Genomic DNA, 17,977 nt, shown 5'->3' with positions numbered 1-17,977 from the left:
AACGTTTTGAGCAGAATTGAGCAGCAACATCTTCAAGCAATATAAACACCTCCTTTATCAAGTGCCACCACTTATTCCATTTACATAGTACTTGCATATTTAAAGATAAAATGAAAATTCCACCAGAAACATGTAATTCTCTCCGAAAGTTCTTTGGGGTAAAAGTAAATGACTTCAGACACCTCTGTAGCCAGACTGGAGTATCTTCACCAAAGCAGCTGTCAACTTTGTTTGAACATTCTTTAAGATAGAGAAGGGCATTTACGAGAAGGGCATTTGCAGATCTTATGACTCTGGGAGATCTGCTACATAAAAGAATGAAAAAGGCTTTAACATTTGTGCAGCAATAAATGTGCAATTAGATTGACATCAACAAATTTAGAAGTCTGAGGTCACACATGGTTTAGAAAGAACACCTAAAAGAACACAATCAAAATTAGGCATAGAAGCACTCGCTTTTCCCTAGCCATACTTAAGGAGTTTTTTACAGCATTTCATTTTGAGAGTTGACTTCAACTGAGTATTTCCACTTCCTTTTATTGTCAAGGACAGAGAAGAAGCAAGGGGAAGTTTTCTACACTTCAGCAACAGAAAATAAAACATTTTAGAAGAGAAAATCCTGATTGCTGCTAGGAATCTCCAAAATGCACACAGTCATAGTTACCGATTTCCTTTTCTATTTGCCTGATTTAATTCTTCTCAAAGAGAATATAAAGGCCTCAGTCCCCCCATACACATGGGGATAAACTTATTAACAAATTCCAGTAAAGTCTCTTAAGAGTAGGACAAGTCTATCGCTGCACAAAACCAAAACTACAGGAACAAAAGAATGGTCGAGTTCCAATGAAAATCATTAATCACATTTCTGTAGACAATATAGCATAAATCATGCTTAAAAGAATAGTGAATTTATTTCAAACTGGTTATTTCCAGAAATCCAGGATAAAGTAGCCATTCATTACGGTATGGCAACTTGATACTCATTAGTGATAATTATATAACACTGTTTTCTTCCTAAGTTAACTTCCAGAGTTGAAACGTTAACAGCCAGATTACATTTCAAATTCCATGCAACCATTAGAATGACTTAAATTGTTGCATAATATTATCCATTCTGTGTGTGTATGTGGCGATGTTCAAGGGCATGTTATACATTAACACTTAACTACTGGATTTGGACAATTTGCTTTCCCTTGGTGCTTGTCAGGAGTATGAAACACTGGCAGTTTTCTTAATGTGCACATTCCTGTGTTTGGCCTTTCTCCAAAGTTTGAAAGGCCATCAAGGCAGTTTTCCTCCTTTAGTCTAAGTTATTTGCTATGCTGGTATTTAGTGAAAGAGCACAGTTTTCTGTGTTTCAAAAGAGTTGGAATTTTTCACCTGTGTGTCCCAGTTGTATCCCTGTGGCATGTTTCCCTGTGACTGTAGGCAGTAATAACAAGAATGCTGCCTTTCTTGCAGAAGGAATTAGGTATGAAATGTGGGAGCTTCAGACAGGAGAGAAGTGGCCACAACACCCAACTGCATCACAAACACCTTGCAGTAGGGCATACTTTGATAACAGCTTCTATTACTTACGTCTTCCTTCAGCATGTAATTCAGACATATCCTTAACAGGCAGCCCATGCTTTGTCCCAGTGAAGTTTAGCAGCACCACTCAAGTTCTTCTGTCTAGAGGAAAGTAGTACGAACCTGGCCAATCTGGGGGTTGAGAGCTGATGTAACATCCCCTTATTGACTGCATTTTGATCTCCTAATGCAAAAGGCTCCTCAAAAAATTCTGCCTGCCCAGTGGAGAACCTAAGCAGATTCTGAGCACACAGCTGACCCTTTTGGGTAGCTCCTGATCCCAAGAAACTCACACACAAACTGTTTAAGTACTTGGCTGAATCATGGCCTAAACGCAAAAGTACTTAATGCTTAACAACTACAGGTAAACAGACAGATAGATGAAAGAGTTTCCTAGAATTCCAAGCTTCCATTTAGAAGCTTCACAAAGCATTAGACGAGTCAACAATACACCTTGATTTTTGTCTTATACAAATCTATAGTAACAGAAGTTTGAATGCATATTCTGAGGAGAGCTGTTGAAAAAATATTGTGGCTTCTTTTCCAAAGACAGTTTACCTATTACAATGTGATGAACAAAGCAGCAAAAAAGAACAAAGGGGGGAAATTCTCATTTTATCTGCTGTCCTTTTTCAGAGAAGTACTGCAGAGGGCTGCCTTATGCTATACTGTTTGATGATGCCATAACCTTGCCCTCCCAGCTCATGAGTCTGAAGTTTACAAAGGCTGATGTTCTAATAGTATGCAATACATCAACAACAGCCAGTCTTCTAAAGGATATTTTTCTTGAATAGTTAGCAACAAAAAATCAAACCATGTCCTTCCCCCAAATATGAAACTACCCAGTGGCTCTCAATCTACGATAACAGGAGCAAGCACAGACTGCATAATGAATAAACTGTTTTGAATATTTAACCACTTTTCTCACAGACGAATCAATTACTTTACTGAAACACTAATTAGTGAAGTCAGGATGAGAGGAAAGACTACAAGGAAAAGGAGAGTGCACAGCTGAAACTTTCAACAACACCTGTAACAGAAATCTCTCTTCTACATTTTTTATCATTCTGTTTGGGGAATGTACCCCGTGCATCTCTCTACTGCAGTTCTGGCAATGCCAATAGGCTGCAAGCTTAGCTACTCACTTGGGAATTTTCTCAGTGTGAAAAATCCCTGAAGGGAAAGCTGCTAGGGCGTGCTGTGGGAGATGGTAATGAAGGCAAGCAAGCCAGCATCCCTTCACAGCTCAGAAAACAAGCAATAGCAGATCTTGATCTCAGTTTACCTTTGCATGCTAGGGTAAGGGATGCCAGTACAGGCACAGATTTATGTGCACATCACATATCCCTGATTAGCAGTATCTCTGAGAGGGCCAGGGAGCCAGCTGGGGCTAGTAACAGCTTCACACATTCAACTTTAATTGACTACTACATGCTTCTCAAATTCCTCCGTGCTGCCTTACTTCTGTTTTAACTTGTGCCAAAAGCTCAACTGGTCCTATTGACCATAGGGAACAAGAAAGCAAGAAGAACAGATCAACTGCAGGTACTGAACAAAGTCCATGCTCCTTTCTGAACTGCATTCGAGGTACAATCTGCATTAAATTTCAAGATCATAGATCAACTATCACAGTTCAAGCTAATCTCTTAACCCACAATTATACATTACAGCAGGCTTTGATTTAGAATAATTTTGTTTAATTTTCATTTTCTGTGTCTATATTTAGAGTCCAAACTTTTCCCTCTGAAAATTCTAAGGAAATGCTTCAGTGGGATCAAGACTGTACTATTAACACCTACTGATACAGTGTTTAATGGTATAGAATCAATTAAAATACTCAAAACAAACAAACAAAAAACAGACATCTAATAGAGTGACAACAGTATTCTCTACAATGTTCCTTTCTATATCAGTAACAAATGTATTAAGTAAAAGTTTGACTGAAATTGGTCCAGACACGCATACATGATTTCTCTTGTAACTCTTTTTAAAACGCATATAAATAATTTTGGTGATAAATTGCAGGCAGCATCACAGTTGAAAATTATTTAATTATAAATTTTACCTCTGCTTTTATTTTATTGTCTCCAAAACAGAGGTGCTGTAAGTAGGCTGCAGCATTGGACTGTACTGACGGAAATTGATGCTGTAACATCTGTATAACTTCTGGAAGCTCTGGATCTCGCCATCCAAACTCTCTGTGGGAAAACAAGTAAGAAAGACTCAACAAGAATTCTTCTATTATATGTAGCAACAGTTTCGCCAACTAAGACAAAATACATATCTAAGTATTACTTTCCACTATTTTTAAAGTGAAGATTCAATCATATATGAAATGTTTTTCTGCTCTAAGTAGTACTAGTATGAAAAAAGTTAAATCATCAGACTAAATAACATCATAGAATTGTCTCTATGTGCTAAAGTTCCTTAAATAAAATGTCATATAAGAACAGAAAGATCCATACCATTATACAGCCTCTATTAAAATTCAAATATAGAGTACTAGAATTGTAACTCTGAATGGTTTGCTAAGAAATTTTGTCAAAAAGTCTTTTATTTACTGCAAACTTTTTTTAATAAAAATTGCTACCTCATATAATTAGTGATTACCTATTTTGTCTTTTGATTTATTGTTTTCAGATATAGTTCAGGCTTAATGGTAAAAGTTTATATGATACATTTATAATACATACAATTACACAATTTTACATATATTACAATTATACCATACACAATACACAGTTATGAATTTGATTATTTTTAAATCTTCATTAGTAATACTCAGTCTAAAGCAGATGATAGGCAAATAACAACAAACAGCATATGCACTGTCTTTTAATGCTATGAAGCATGACACACTATTAGCATTAAATGAAACAATTGATTCTTGGCACCTGGGCACACTGCTTTTGTGTCATACAAATATTTTTCATCATCTTCCATCTAGTGCTACAGTACAAGGTAATGCAGGAATATGGTTCTTAGGCCTCAGCCACATTGGTTGCATTTGCCCTTTAAGATGGAATGGGAGATATGACACCACCTCAACCTCAGCAGTCAGCTGGGGTCTCTACATAGGGCACTTGGGAACCCTAATATCTTTCATCTTCATGGGAGGCACACAAGATCCACACTGGGGTATAATTCAGAGCAAGCAGGACTGAATTCCTTGTTTATTTCTACCCAATGGAGCTACCATGAAGATTACATCCCCCATTAATGTATGCAGAGGTAATGTATGTAAAATTAGGGGAAAGGGTCAAGTCCTGTAAACTTGTGAAAATGACTGCAGGTTCTTCGCTGCAGTTACTGTAATCACTTGAGGGGTTCATTGTAAAAAAAAACCCAAAACATAATACAAGAACTATTGCAAAGTCCGTCTCTTTGAAAAAATATTTGTTATCATTAGTCTTCTTCCTGAATTATAAGGATTCTGCTGCTCTGAGGCCAAGTGCACATCACTGGGGGAATTGGCCTATTTGAATAAAGCTTACAGTAGGCAGCTTCACAGGCCGTCTCGAGTAATCTCAGGCATCTCACTCTTCAAATATTACAGCTCTCTGAGACATTTCATTGAAACAAGACTCATTTTACAATTACAATGGACTGCTATGAAACAGAGGTATCATCTGTTCTTTTCTCACACAGGATGTTTGCCACACTGAGAGTTATTATTACTCATATCTCTATAAAGAGATCTAGAATATAAGTCAGAGATGTAGAAAAATACACATAGAATTTTATCTGCTGTTTCTGTTCTGACAAAATTAATGTTAAGATGTGAATATTAAATTTCACATCAAGTGTTTAATACAAAAAAAAAAAAAAAAACAACACAGGTGTAATGTCACGCATTACATGTGGGTGTTTCCAGTGAACCTTTGGACAACACAGACCATTGGGAAACCTCTAAAGGAAACCTTTTACATAGATTCAGAAAGATCTTGACACTGAACTGCTATTTTCGAAGTGCAGAACACTGTAAAAGGTATCAGGGAAGCATAGAAACCTTGGTAGCTAATAGTAGGATAAGGACAATAGCTATGGATTAAACAATCCATATGTATATATAAAGAGAGAGACAATATATATGAACAATTCACAGAAATGACACAGAAGAATACCTACATAATATAAAAAAGAGTATCTCCTTGAGGTGAACAAATTGTCCCACTTCTGTGTCAGAAATACTGCCATACAATACTGCCCACAGAAATACTGCTTCACAATGCTGAGAGACTTGAGCTGCTTTCACCAAATGGCTTTAGAAACTGAGCTGGTGCTTGAAAGGACGAGGCAGCCCAGCAGCTTACAGGCGGAGCATCGAATACTTCATTGGATGGCTCCTCTCCATTGCCTACAAAGCACTGACTGGCACTAGCTAGTATCTAACTCTTAATGAGATCTGAACTTGCAGCTGAAGATGATGCAACTAGCTATAGCAAATACCACATTTTCTGCACATACTAGCTTAACATGACTCTATTTGCAGGTTATGTGATTCTCCGGCTACACACTTATTTCTGTTTAACAACGGATAGAACAAACCCATAAAGAAATCATAAACTGACAGAGGTGAGTGACGGAGCCAATGTTACTTGATGTGTTGGCTTCCTCTTACGCATACTTTTCACAGTTAGGATGATACCTAGGAAGTAACAAGCTAACAAGTTCTTCAACCACGTCAGTCTATATGCATGGCTCTCAACCAAAGACATCATTCAGAAATTATTTTTACATAAAAATAAAACATGAAAAAATCCAAACCACCCTGATGAGAAATTCATGATTCCAGCTCATCTTCTAATTTATTCTTGTTTAGACTCATAGAAATTAAGAGTGGGTGTTGGTAGTTTAGGAGGAAGTTTTTCACACAGAGGGTGGTGACACACTGGAACAGGTTGCCCAGGGAGGTTGTGGATGCCCCATCCCTGGAGGCATTCAAGGCCAGGCTGGATGTGGCTCTGGGCAGCCTGGTCTGGTGGTTGGCGACCCTGCACATAGCAGGGGGGGTTGAAAACTAGATGATCATTGTGGTCCTTTTCAACCCAGGCCATTCTATGATTCTATGATATGATTCTATTAGACAAAAACAGCTTGTAAGACAAGAAAAGGAGTGGGAACATTCAAAAGCTGTTGTTTTAAACTTTACTCCAAAATGCTGAAACTTCCAACAACAAATTGTCTCCAAAAAGAATGCTTTTCCTTCTGAACAGGTGTATTACTCAACCAAATACACACAAAAATATTGTGTGCAATAACACACCACGGAGTATGACAACAAGCTCAGATTCTTTGTTGACTTGTCCTAGAATCCAGGACAGAAGAGACAATGAAGGGCAAAAGGAAAAGGTCCCTTAATCAAAGGCCCAGTTAACTCATCTAATGACCCTGCAGATTTTACATGGTATGTATGCACGTACAAAAACAAGGCTGTGCCTACTTTTTCCCTCTGGTCTCCCAGCAGATAATCCGATAATAAATAAACATTTGTCTGAATGTCTGTGTGCACAATGGACTAAAGTGGAAAATTAATTCAGAAAAGAAACTTTTAACACAGAACACAATCATATTATCAGTTACAGGAAAGAGAATGAACAAAGCAGAAAAGAAGTTTAAAAAATTTAGCTCCAGTATGCATTGTCATTTCAGGCAGATGGTCTCTTAAGATTATTATATTTTAAGTAGTTTCTAAATGAACGATGGTAGCTATTTAAAACAAGCAAAAATTGCTGTCAACAGTTAAGGGTGCTTGAATAATTGTAGTATTATAGCAGTCTTCAGGGCAAGCAAGAGTAACTTCTGGGAGTTTGTATTTTTCAATTGTTTTCTTTTTAACATTCTGAGTGGGAAAAAAGAGAGCTAGAGATGAAGAGTTTTTAGAAAAGCAAGTTTGCAGCTCTAATAACAAAATTTACTTTGAAAAATAAATGTATATATTCCTAAATTCTGCTTAACTATGAGAAATTAGGAAGGCTACTGAAAGTCAGAGACAGAGGCCTTGAGAAGGAAGGACTGGAATTTCTCAAAGATAAAGGTAAAAAAATACCTGGAATGTTTTGCATGGATGTGAGGAGCTTTCAGGCCCTGGCCTTAAGCATACCCACATGACCAAAAAAAACCAAACCAAACCAAAAAAAACAGTCATTAAAATGGAGAGTTGAACTAAAGTAAGAGACAAACTGCTAGGGATAAGAAAGTAGACTGTGGAAGTCAAAAGTTAGAATAAGCTTGGTTACACCACAGAAAGATAAGTAAAATTAAATAGCAAAATATCCTTTACTGACTACAATGAAAAGCAATAGTAGAGTCAGTATCTGATGAAGGGAAAAGGAAAATGAAAATCAGATCCATCTCTGTTTCCATGAAATATCTGATACTGTGCCACACGGCAACTAGTTCAATTGGCAACAAATGAGAATCCAACCCCTAGTCAAATGATCATAGCAGAATTATGGAAAATTTGAAACTGCAGGGAGTAGCCTAAAGAAACACTACCTAGCTACTTGCCATCTTCCAATATCCCCATGCTTATGAAAGGTGAGACAGGAAATCCACATAGATGGTGAAACAAGTCAGAAGGTTGGAGTAAGTCTGAGGAGATGTGTGGTGTGCAATTTTTGAGAATTCTATCACGTTATCTGTGCAGTCGATCCAAAAATGAACAGTAAGCTAGCACACACATTGAAGAACTTCTGCCACTGTCTGCGTTTCCCTGGGAATGCAACCTCTATGCAGCTAAAGGCTTTTGGTGGTGGCATGGTTTTTCCACAAGAAAATTACAGCTGCGTTGCAACTTGACAGCTCTGGCTGGAAAACAGCATTTGCAGTGCACTTGAGGCAGTTCAAGAGACCATAGAAGTTCATTATTTCTAGGAAGTATCATCATTTGAGGGAACTGATGAAAGCATGCCAGTGTTCCTTCCACCTTGTTTCTTTGACAGAAACGGTGCTCTAGGAATGTAAGATTGATCTCACCTTGAATCCTTCAAAAGTTTTTAGCTGGAAGTGGTGACTAATGCAAATGATCCATGTACTGCAGTAAGCTGTTGTCAAAAGGTCGACCAAAAGGAAACACTGAATAAATTACATATAGAATTTCATAGTAGGCTACATTTTATCCAGGGTTAACTAAAGAGAATCAACGGGGAGTTGTACATGAGATATATCGATTCTGAAATGGAACAGTATGAACAGCAGTAGTAAGAAATCCAGTTCAACATGAGGACACCAAGTATTGCATTGAAGCCAATTACTGCTCCTGCCATCATAGCACATGTACATGTCAGAAAGAAAAAGGAAAAGCAGATTTAGGAGAGACTATTAGTAACACAGTTGACTGTACTGTTTATGTGGTTTCTCATAAAAGTGATGCTGTGTACAGGATATGTACAGCATCTGACTATTTGCTTGAACTTTGCAAGATTTTTTTTTCTTCTTTTACTACAAATTCTGATTGCACACAGAAATGCAACACCAAAACCCTGTTACACCTATGTAAGCACTGATTTTAAAAAACCTACAGAGTTTGAAAACATAGGGATTCCAAATGGAACCCTTCCAAAGAAATTTGAGAAGCAGGTGTGATGGCATCATATACTCTTTATCCATTGGCCACAGTAAATTTGATGAGGGCTTGGATTCTTATTTCTAATTTACATTATTGGAGCAGAATATTCACATCTGATTGAGCAGTTGGCATATGCAAGCACTGACATCCAGAGCTATTCCAGTCTCAGCATCATTCCCCAAAGGCAGTGATGTGAAGATGCCTGCTATGAAGAACCATATGTTTGACAACGACTTAACAACCACCAAGCACTTTTGAAAGACAGAGAATGCACAATTTGTAAACATATTCATTATGAAATTGTATGTTTACAACAGACTTATCTTTATGTACCTGCCTGGCTTAATAAGCACATACATATGTAAAACAGGCTTATAGACTGGTAAAAGAGAGGCTACCATGTATGAAACATACGGAGCAGCATTGCTAATCCTAGCCTACAAGATTTTTGCTGCACTACAGAGATACACCCCTGTGTTTCTTTTTTCCTTTTTTCTTTTCTTTTTTCCTCAAAATTTCAATAAATAAAGCCTGAAAATCTCTTTTGCCTCATCTCTGAAAGAAGAGCTCTGAGAATGTGTTTTTGGTTGTACTAGGAGAAAACAATTTACATGAATCTTATAGAATCAAACACAAAGAGAACTCATCAAAAGTCAAAAGAGGATCAAGGAAAGAACTACCTTTTCTTATTCAAGAGGAGAAATGTACTTCGATTAAAACTATTTTGAAGGGAATATACCAATGCTACAGAAATCTCTCTCTAAGGATTTTATCTCAGTACATTTAAAAAGAGTACAGACATGATGTTAAACTTAACTGATAAAAAAGAAAAAAAAAACATTTAAAGATATTGCACCAAAAAGGAAGGTGATGCAGATATGAAGAAGCTATCTAACGGCTCCTTCCTTTTCCTTCTGCTGTTCTTGGGCTGTTGGTCAGACTGCTGGATTCTATGACACTTGCTTCAAGGGGCATTTCAGTAATGCTCTCATTAATGTGCTTTAACTTTTGGTTACCTCTGAAGTGCTCAGGCAGTTGTACTAGATGGTCTTTGTAGGTCTCTTTCAACTGAACTTTTCTAATTCTAAAACAGAAGTGAACATTCTTATACTTCATTTATCAGGAATGGTACTCTGAAAACTTTCCTTATAATATTTTCCCTTTTTCAAGCATATTTCTCCATATCCAAGCACAGCTATGTACTCATAGTTGTTTATTACTGTGTGTTGCAAGCCTGATCTGAATGGTCTGCTCCAATTTAAGAGGAGGCAGAGCTGCTGTATTTGCTACTAGTATTTCTGAAAATGGAATGTGGGAATTGGATGAGATTTAGCACATAGTTTTAGGAAGAAAATATAAAGATGTCAATCTCCATTCGACTCACTTTAGAAAATGCACAAAATCCACATTGCCTTCTCTGACTTCTAGCCCAATTCGGCTAAAGGAGTGTGCAACAAGCCACTGATCATCTTCAGCCCCATGCTGATATGAACAACATACATCCACAGAATGCAATAATGCTGGGTTTAGGCCTAAACCCCTTAAGGCAGCAATGAACACATATCAGCAGAGAGCTAACTGTACTGCTGGTTTGGCCTTTCAAAAAGAAAAAAACAAAGACAACACTGCAGAAAATAACATAACCTAGACTAATCTAGACTAAATGTGTAAGCGCCACAAGTAAGGACAGAGAGAAGGCACCACAACCTATCTCCTGTGAATAAAACGTAAGTTCCACAAAACCCCCAAACATTTAAGTTATTGTTTATCCCTACCTAAAAACCGCATCCTGTGGACATCATGTCTGCCTGTGCAGAACGAAACAGAAACTGTAGTCTGCCTTCTGTACATTAATACGGGCACCATGACTGTGCTACAGAGACCTGCCTAGGGTATAGAATAACTGCAGTGCTTCATGTGACAGAAGCAAATGCATTCCATATCATACAATCTGAGTAAGCTTTCACATTTCATCAGCCTCACGGTTTTTGACTCTCACAAAATTTCACCATTTGTTTCTTCCGCTAACAGAGTTCTTAACACTTCTGGGAGAGCTGCTATTGTTAGAGCAGCGTGCTTGCCAAATGGCTTTGCAGCACTGAAAAATGACTGCAATAACCTCTTAATTGCTGGGTAGCTTATTTATTTTTAGCATGTGCACAACTGTAAATTTGCAGGCCAAAAAACAACCCTAAGCCTGCAAGAATCATACAAATTGAATCAGAAAGAGGAGGAAGCATTTCGCTGCAGAGTCCCACTTTATATCTGGGAAAAGCTGATCTCAGAGCTTGCCAGCACTTGAATGGGAAAGAAGCAGAAACATCCACATGCCTCAGCAGCTACTGATTTTCATTTGACAAATAGGCTGGATCTACATACTCAGGCATACTGCAACCTGTTTCTATACGTTGTGTTAGCCACACCTTGCCACTTAACTGGATGAACAATTTCACTGAAATAAACATTTTGCATTCTGGCAACGTGCCATTTAAATATTAAGAGTAAAATGCGTGAGCAGTCAACATTTGACTGCACGTCCTCAGATGCTTTATTTCTATTTAGGCACGTAGTTTATCTCTTCTCTAGCTTTCAAATTTAGCACAGCTGAATGCGCAACAGCTGCACAAACATTTGGTGATCCTGTTGAAAACCTGCAGAAAGAATCTTCCTGTTACTGCTATGAGGTGTTGGCATTTTCCTTGTATGCTTCCAAGTGGCCAAACCTAGAAGATTCAAGTAGCAGTGCTCACCCAGCTTCCTGGCAAATGTGATTTTTAGACTGGTGTCACAACCTATCTGTGTCTGCAGGTGAGGTGTCAAAAAAGACGTGCTGTGGCAGACAGAACTCCTGCAGAGCAGTGACAGAGATGCTCGGCCTGTTCCAGGTCGTAAACAGAACTACAGACCTGAGGTGTCTAAACATCAGGTCTCCTATATGGCAAAGAGCTAAATCTGATTGTACCATGGCAAGCATTCCCTACTGCACATTGCTAAAAGCAGTTCTGCCTCAGTATGCTTTATATACACTTGGTAAGGCATCCATCCCTCTTCTGCTTTTAGACTACTACCTGTGATTTAAAATTTAAAGCTAAAAAACATAAGAAGTGAGCTTGTGAGGAGGTAAGATAAGAACAAAGCGGTCAGGAGCTGAACTTCCTGTAGATTCCTTGAAAACTGTCTTCATAAAAGATTAATAAGATGCTGTAGTTGAGTGAAGATTATCCAATGACACTGGCCCATGTGGTTATTTATTACTCTGTGGTACCTCCTCAATACAGTATCATGACACTCAGAGGCACGAGTCTTAGCTGTTCAAGGTCACTTTGACTTCATTTACAAATGTCTTTTTAATTGAAATACATTTGTGAAACTTTATGAAATAATATTTCACACTATCGACGTACTGATCTTATTTAATTCCCTCACTCCCAGTGAGGGAGCTTTCACAGGAAAAAAGTCTGTTGTGTCCTAAGCCATACTCCACTGTAACAGATAAGATGTTCTCTCTCCTCTAGACTGTGGAGTGGACAGCAGAGAAAAAAATAGGGACTCTGGTGCTTTAGGATATCTTTGATTTTGCCATTTGTATTTTTTTGTTTGTTTCTTTATTGTTTTTCTTTTGTTTGTTCATTTTATTTTTAGAGGGAGTTGCATTATTCTTTTTGGGCTGTTGAACCAAAACAGTCTTGAAAATCTTGTTTCACCTCTTCCTCTGCAGGTTTTTGCAAATACAGGGCTAGTTTCTGCAATGCTGAATAAAACGCAAATTAAGTAAGCTATCAAGATGTCTGATTTATCCCCCTTCTTCCTGCAATGCATGGCATTCAGGACCCAAGGAAAACGGCCACAAGTTGTACCAGAGGAGGTTTATATTAGACATAAGGAAAAACTTTTTCACTCAGAGAGTGGTCAGGTACTGGAATGGCCCAGGGAGGTGGTGGAGTCGCTGTCCCTGGCAGTGTTCAAGAGGCATCTGGATGTGGAGCTACAAGATATGGTTTAGTGGCTTGTGGTAGCAAGGGTAATGGGAGGACGGTTGGATGATCTTGTAGGTCCTTTCCAACCTTGAGATTCTATGATTCATTTTCCTGAACCCCCTACTACAGAAGGGTTTCACAGTACCTTAATGCACTGCATCATCATATTAACCCTTCCCGAGAGGTCTGCTTACATGTACTTGTCTCTGTGCAGCCCACACTTCACAGAGAGGATCTCACAAGACTGAACCTGCGTGCAGTGGCAGTACTGTTGTTCGAGCTGTGGCCATGCTCCTCTCAAAGGCAAGGAAGGTGGGAATGCAGGAAGGAGATGGAAACAGCAGGCAGGCTGAAAGGTGTCAAGCATTTACTCTGCTGTGGACTTGCTTTGCAGGATAAAGTCATCTGATTTGTTGCCTTTCTCAGAGGTGTGATAGATTCTCAGTGTCCTTTGAGATCTTATAAATCAAAATTGTCTCCTTTTCTAGAACTAGTGTTTTCATTCAGAGTTTCTTAAACCTTTATTTCACTGACAGAGGAAAAAAAAGCTTTTCTCTCTGATTTAAAGGAAAATATGTGTTTTCCAAACACCTTATTTTCCTAGGGACATGTGATGAGGATGACAGCTGCTCAGTTACCCTCACACATCCGGGCCCCTCACCACTGCAGCTATATACAGGACAGTGGCAGCAGGACAGCTCCCCATTGCTCCATCAGCACCAATTCACATCATGCCTGCCTGCAGGACAGGAAACTGGCACACACAGCATTCCCTCACAATCTCAGAGCATCTACTTCTTCCTTGAAATAACCACTCCAACAGTTCTTAGTTTCAGTTGGGATGGAATTATTTTCTTCAGAGTGTCTGGTATGATGTTATGTTTTGTTTCTAGGAGAAAAACAATGTTGATAACATGCTGATGTTTCCAGTTGCTGCTAAGCAGCGCTGTACAGAGCCAAGGGCATTTGCAGTGAAGGGCCAAAGGAACTAGGAGGGAACAGAATTAGGACAGCTGACTTAAACTGGCCAAAGGGATATTCCATACTATATGACATCATGTGGGAGGAGTTTTGAAGGGGGTGGAAGTTCATCTCACAAGCTTCCACTGCTTAGGGGGCTAGCAGGACATTGATCAGGGGATGGTGAGCAATTGCTTGTGTATCACTTGTTATATGTATTCATATATATATAGTGTAAAAACTATAATCCTTTTCCATTTCTCTATCTTAGTAAGTAGTTTTATCTCAATTCATGAGTTCTACTCTTTTTTCCCCCTGATTCTCTCCCCCATCCCACTGGAAAGTGGGAGAGTGAGTGAATAACTGTGTGGTGCTCAGCCACCTGCTGCATTAAACCACAAGTTCCTACAAGGTTCTGGGGAAATCCACTCCTCTTCACTTCCAGTTTTGAACATCACATTACTAAGCACAATGAGTTTCACAACAATTGACATGACAGCACCCGGTCCTCCATCCCCTTTTCCCAATTAAGATTTCTGGCTCCAGCAGCTCTTCTCCAAACTTTTTCACTCAGTGTGACAGAAAGTCACATTCTTGTAAGGTTTAGGGAAACCAAGAAACAAGCAAATTGGATGTTTTCCACGTTTCTACAAATACAAAGCTTAGGAAGGCTGCCAGCCATCAAGCCTGCAGCTTGACACGAGAAAGTGGGGAGTACAAAAGCCAGGAACCAGGTACTTTATATGTATGCAGATACCAAGAATGAAATGCCAACAGTATATGAACAGTTCAACACAAGCTTCAGAAATAATTTGTACTGTGGGTGGAGGGAAGGGTGTCCACCTGAAGTTTTAGAAAGTATTAATCCTAAACTCTCCTGTTTTCTCCTTTCTTGAGTGCGTTATTAGCTTACTTGGTTACCGTGCATCAGCAGCAGCAGCTCCCACATTATCTCTGCACGTGCAAGCTCAAGCATCCCTCTTATCTATCCAACGCTTTGCAGCACTCCCTGTCTTTCTGAGCACAGTGAACTCTTCAAAGTAGACGTTATTTTGATACTTAAACAATGAATATTAAAAAATAAAATTGGAAGGTAATTCAAAATATCATATAAATTCTTAGGTCCCAAATTGATTTGCCCTCAAACACTCTAAGAGTGAGGAAAGCCAAGAGGAAAAGCTACATGAATTTATAATAAATGATTTAGAAAAAAACAAAACTATTCTCACTGTCTTTTGCACAACTACACTCCTCAGCAATATTTCTGAAGGAACTATTTTTGTTCATCAAATTTGAAAGGTGTGCAACAAAGCAAATGCACTTGAACTTGATCTTCCTGTCAGAGGGAAATACAGACTAATGGCTTTTCTCTGCTGCTTTATTTCAGTTTTCATTAAGCACAAAAAGAACGGTTTCCTGCAAACTAGCTAGATGAATCTCTCAACATAAAACCACTAAAACAACATGATAATGCATACTCTTGGCAGTCAAATTCTAGAGTTCATGGGATCAATAACAGAAGAGTCAAACTGTTAAAAAATGCTCAGATGTAAAGCAGTTGGGTGGAAGGAAAAATATCCAATGATTAGTGAGTGCCGCCACTCAAATGCTATTGCTATTTCTCCTGTCATATGTCTTTCATCTATTTTACACATAAAACATTGTAGAAATTCTTGGGACTTCTAATGCAGTACGAAGATATCATCACCTTCATGTCACACATGGGTAAGCAGTGATGGCACTTACAAAGCTCTCTCACAAGAAAAAAATAAAAAAGTGGCAGAAGTTAGAAGAGCAACTGTGAAATCCTCAGCAGATTTTCAGCTCCCTGAACTGAATATGCTGCCTCGCTGTGAGCTGACTGCAAAAGCTTCTCAGCCACAGAGTTGCAAAGGATCTAAACAGTGTTCCAAGGGAACACAGGACAAGAAGACACCTTCTGGGCCATCAAAGCTAATTCTGACTGCAAGCTTCCTTCTATGTGGTCCATATGATGCACCATACGTTGCTCAAGCTAAAGACAGACGCACATAAGAAAATCTTGATTTTAATCAATCTCAGTCTTCACTATCAACAGCTCAGGTTTATACATGAAAAAGGAACTGTCACACATACCTATTCAGAAGGGGCATTGTTTTTCCCTCTTCTAACAAGCTGTCCCCATCATGTCCAATGTACGTAATATGTTTCTCCTATTTAAGATTACCAAATCAGAAAACAAGGAGTAAAAAGTAGGAGAAAGGATAATTTCTAGGTGGGTACAATATAGCATGACAACATTTTTGTCCCAGCATAGTCCAGGGACCCCTCACAAAAGTACAAATCCAGCAGAATGATGAGCTAATCAGTGGACAAACAAGACTAACAGGACTACCAGTGCTCTAGAAGACCAGGGAATCCCATTACCCTTAATTGCTGTGTTGGTAATGAAACCAGACCCAAACCAATCTTATCTAAGAAAAGAATGTGCAAAAAGTGAATCAGAGAAAAGTGATTTTACATGTATGATACTGAGTTCATTGCAGAAGGAGGCTGTGTATTTTAAGTAAGCCTAAAACACGCAGTGCATACATGTATTTGTTAGTTTTACTTCAGTAAAATGCAACTCACAGAAAAACAACTTTTGCCAGCTCCTCTTTCTGTTGCGAGCCTACCATTTTGCAACCGGGACACGACTTTTCTATCCTTTATAGGAGGAACAAGACTGCAGGCTGTTCGGCAGAGATGTTTCTAGCTGAGCTGTGAAACACCAATAAACCCACTGCACAAAATAATCACATTACTGAATCAGGGCAATCACCCTTATCAACAAATGGAAGAAATACTGCCAAGGATCTGTCATTTATAAATCAGAATCAATATCTTGAAAAGATCCCTGAAGGAGAATTTGTTAAGGGAAAATACATGCATCAATCTATCAAAAGTCTTTCCTTAGCATGTGGAAGTGCAACTACCTACAAAATGATAAGTTCATGTTAGTTGCATGGTACTTATTTCCATGAAGCATATTCTGGGTGGGATTTTTCATGTGATACACTAAGTTCAATTGCCCTTGACCATAACTGACCGAAAAACGTAGCTGGTGTGTGAACCCCACCATATATTATGCCAGCTGCAAGTACAGGCTTCCCCCTTCCCTTCCCTTCCTTTTTCTTCCTTTTCCCTTCTCCTTCTCTCCCTTTCCATTTCCCTTCCCTTCTACCATGTAAAGCATCTGGGATGAGGACACACCTTGCCAGGTGGTAAGAAGGGAGGAAGAAATGGAAAAAAAAGAGCAAATTGAGAAAGAGGAAAATCAATGGAGGATATTGATTAGGTTGAATAAGAAAGGTTCAGTTCATTAAAGAAAAACATAAGCAATCAGACCAGGGGGAAAAAGAAAAAAAAAAAAAGCTGATGACAAATTGCTTCTTATTGAAGCTTAATTTTGGTCATCTTAGGAAAAAGTGTATGATTTGGAAAAATAGCAGCAAGATGCAAATTTAAATATCAAATTTAGAAACAGTGATGTTCACAAATTTTCATCTGTGTAGATTGCACAGTAGGAGGCTAGCAAAGGGCAAAGTCTGAGTTTTCTTAGGTCCATGTCAATGCAAAAGTTTTCATCAAATGGCAAATACAGATTCACTTGAGACCTTGTGCTCCTGATGTAAACTGATAAAAATGAAATTGCTACCCAGTTTCATTAAAAGTCAGCGTGGAAAAGCTGTGGAACCGATCTATTATAGAGCATATTGCGACTGATATTACTTATTTATTAGTGGAGAAATCACAATTTAAGCTACTGAAATGATTTTTTTTCTGTTTTGTAACAGTTTTGTCTGAGCATAAAGAAAGCTGATCACACTGCAAACCACTGCAGACTATACTAGATATGAAGTTCAGAGCACACCATCATCCA

The 17,977-nt window shown here is 38.5% G+C and overlaps 1 protein-coding gene across 9 annotated transcripts in view; it reads right to left on the bottom strand.

Moving 5' to 3' along the window:
* CTNND2 (catenin delta 2) overlaps nt 1-17,977 on the bottom strand; it is a 623,362-nt gene that overhangs the window by 156,836 nt on the left and 448,549 nt on the right. For all 9 annotated transcript variants that reach the window (XR_001465252.4, XM_040695591.2, XM_015282257.4 and 6 more), the window contains one exon: nt 3,635-3,767. Coding sequence is in view for 8 of the 9 variants with exons in the window: in XM_040695591.2 (XP_040551525.1) it covers nt 3,635-3,767 (133 nt within the window). In the remaining variant the exon portion in view is untranslated. The remainder of the gene's footprint in view (nt 1-3,634; nt 3,768-17,977) is intronic.

This window comes from Gallus gallus, chromosome 2, assembly GCF_016699485.2.
Source record: "Gallus gallus isolate bGalGal1 chromosome 2, bGalGal1.mat.broiler.GRCg7b, whole genome shotgun sequence".
Taxonomy (NCBI): Eukaryota; Metazoa; Chordata; class Aves; order Galliformes; family Phasianidae; genus Gallus; species Gallus gallus.
The sequence above is the reverse complement of the archived record's forward strand: the minus strand, read 5'-3'. Positions and strand labels throughout refer to the sequence as shown.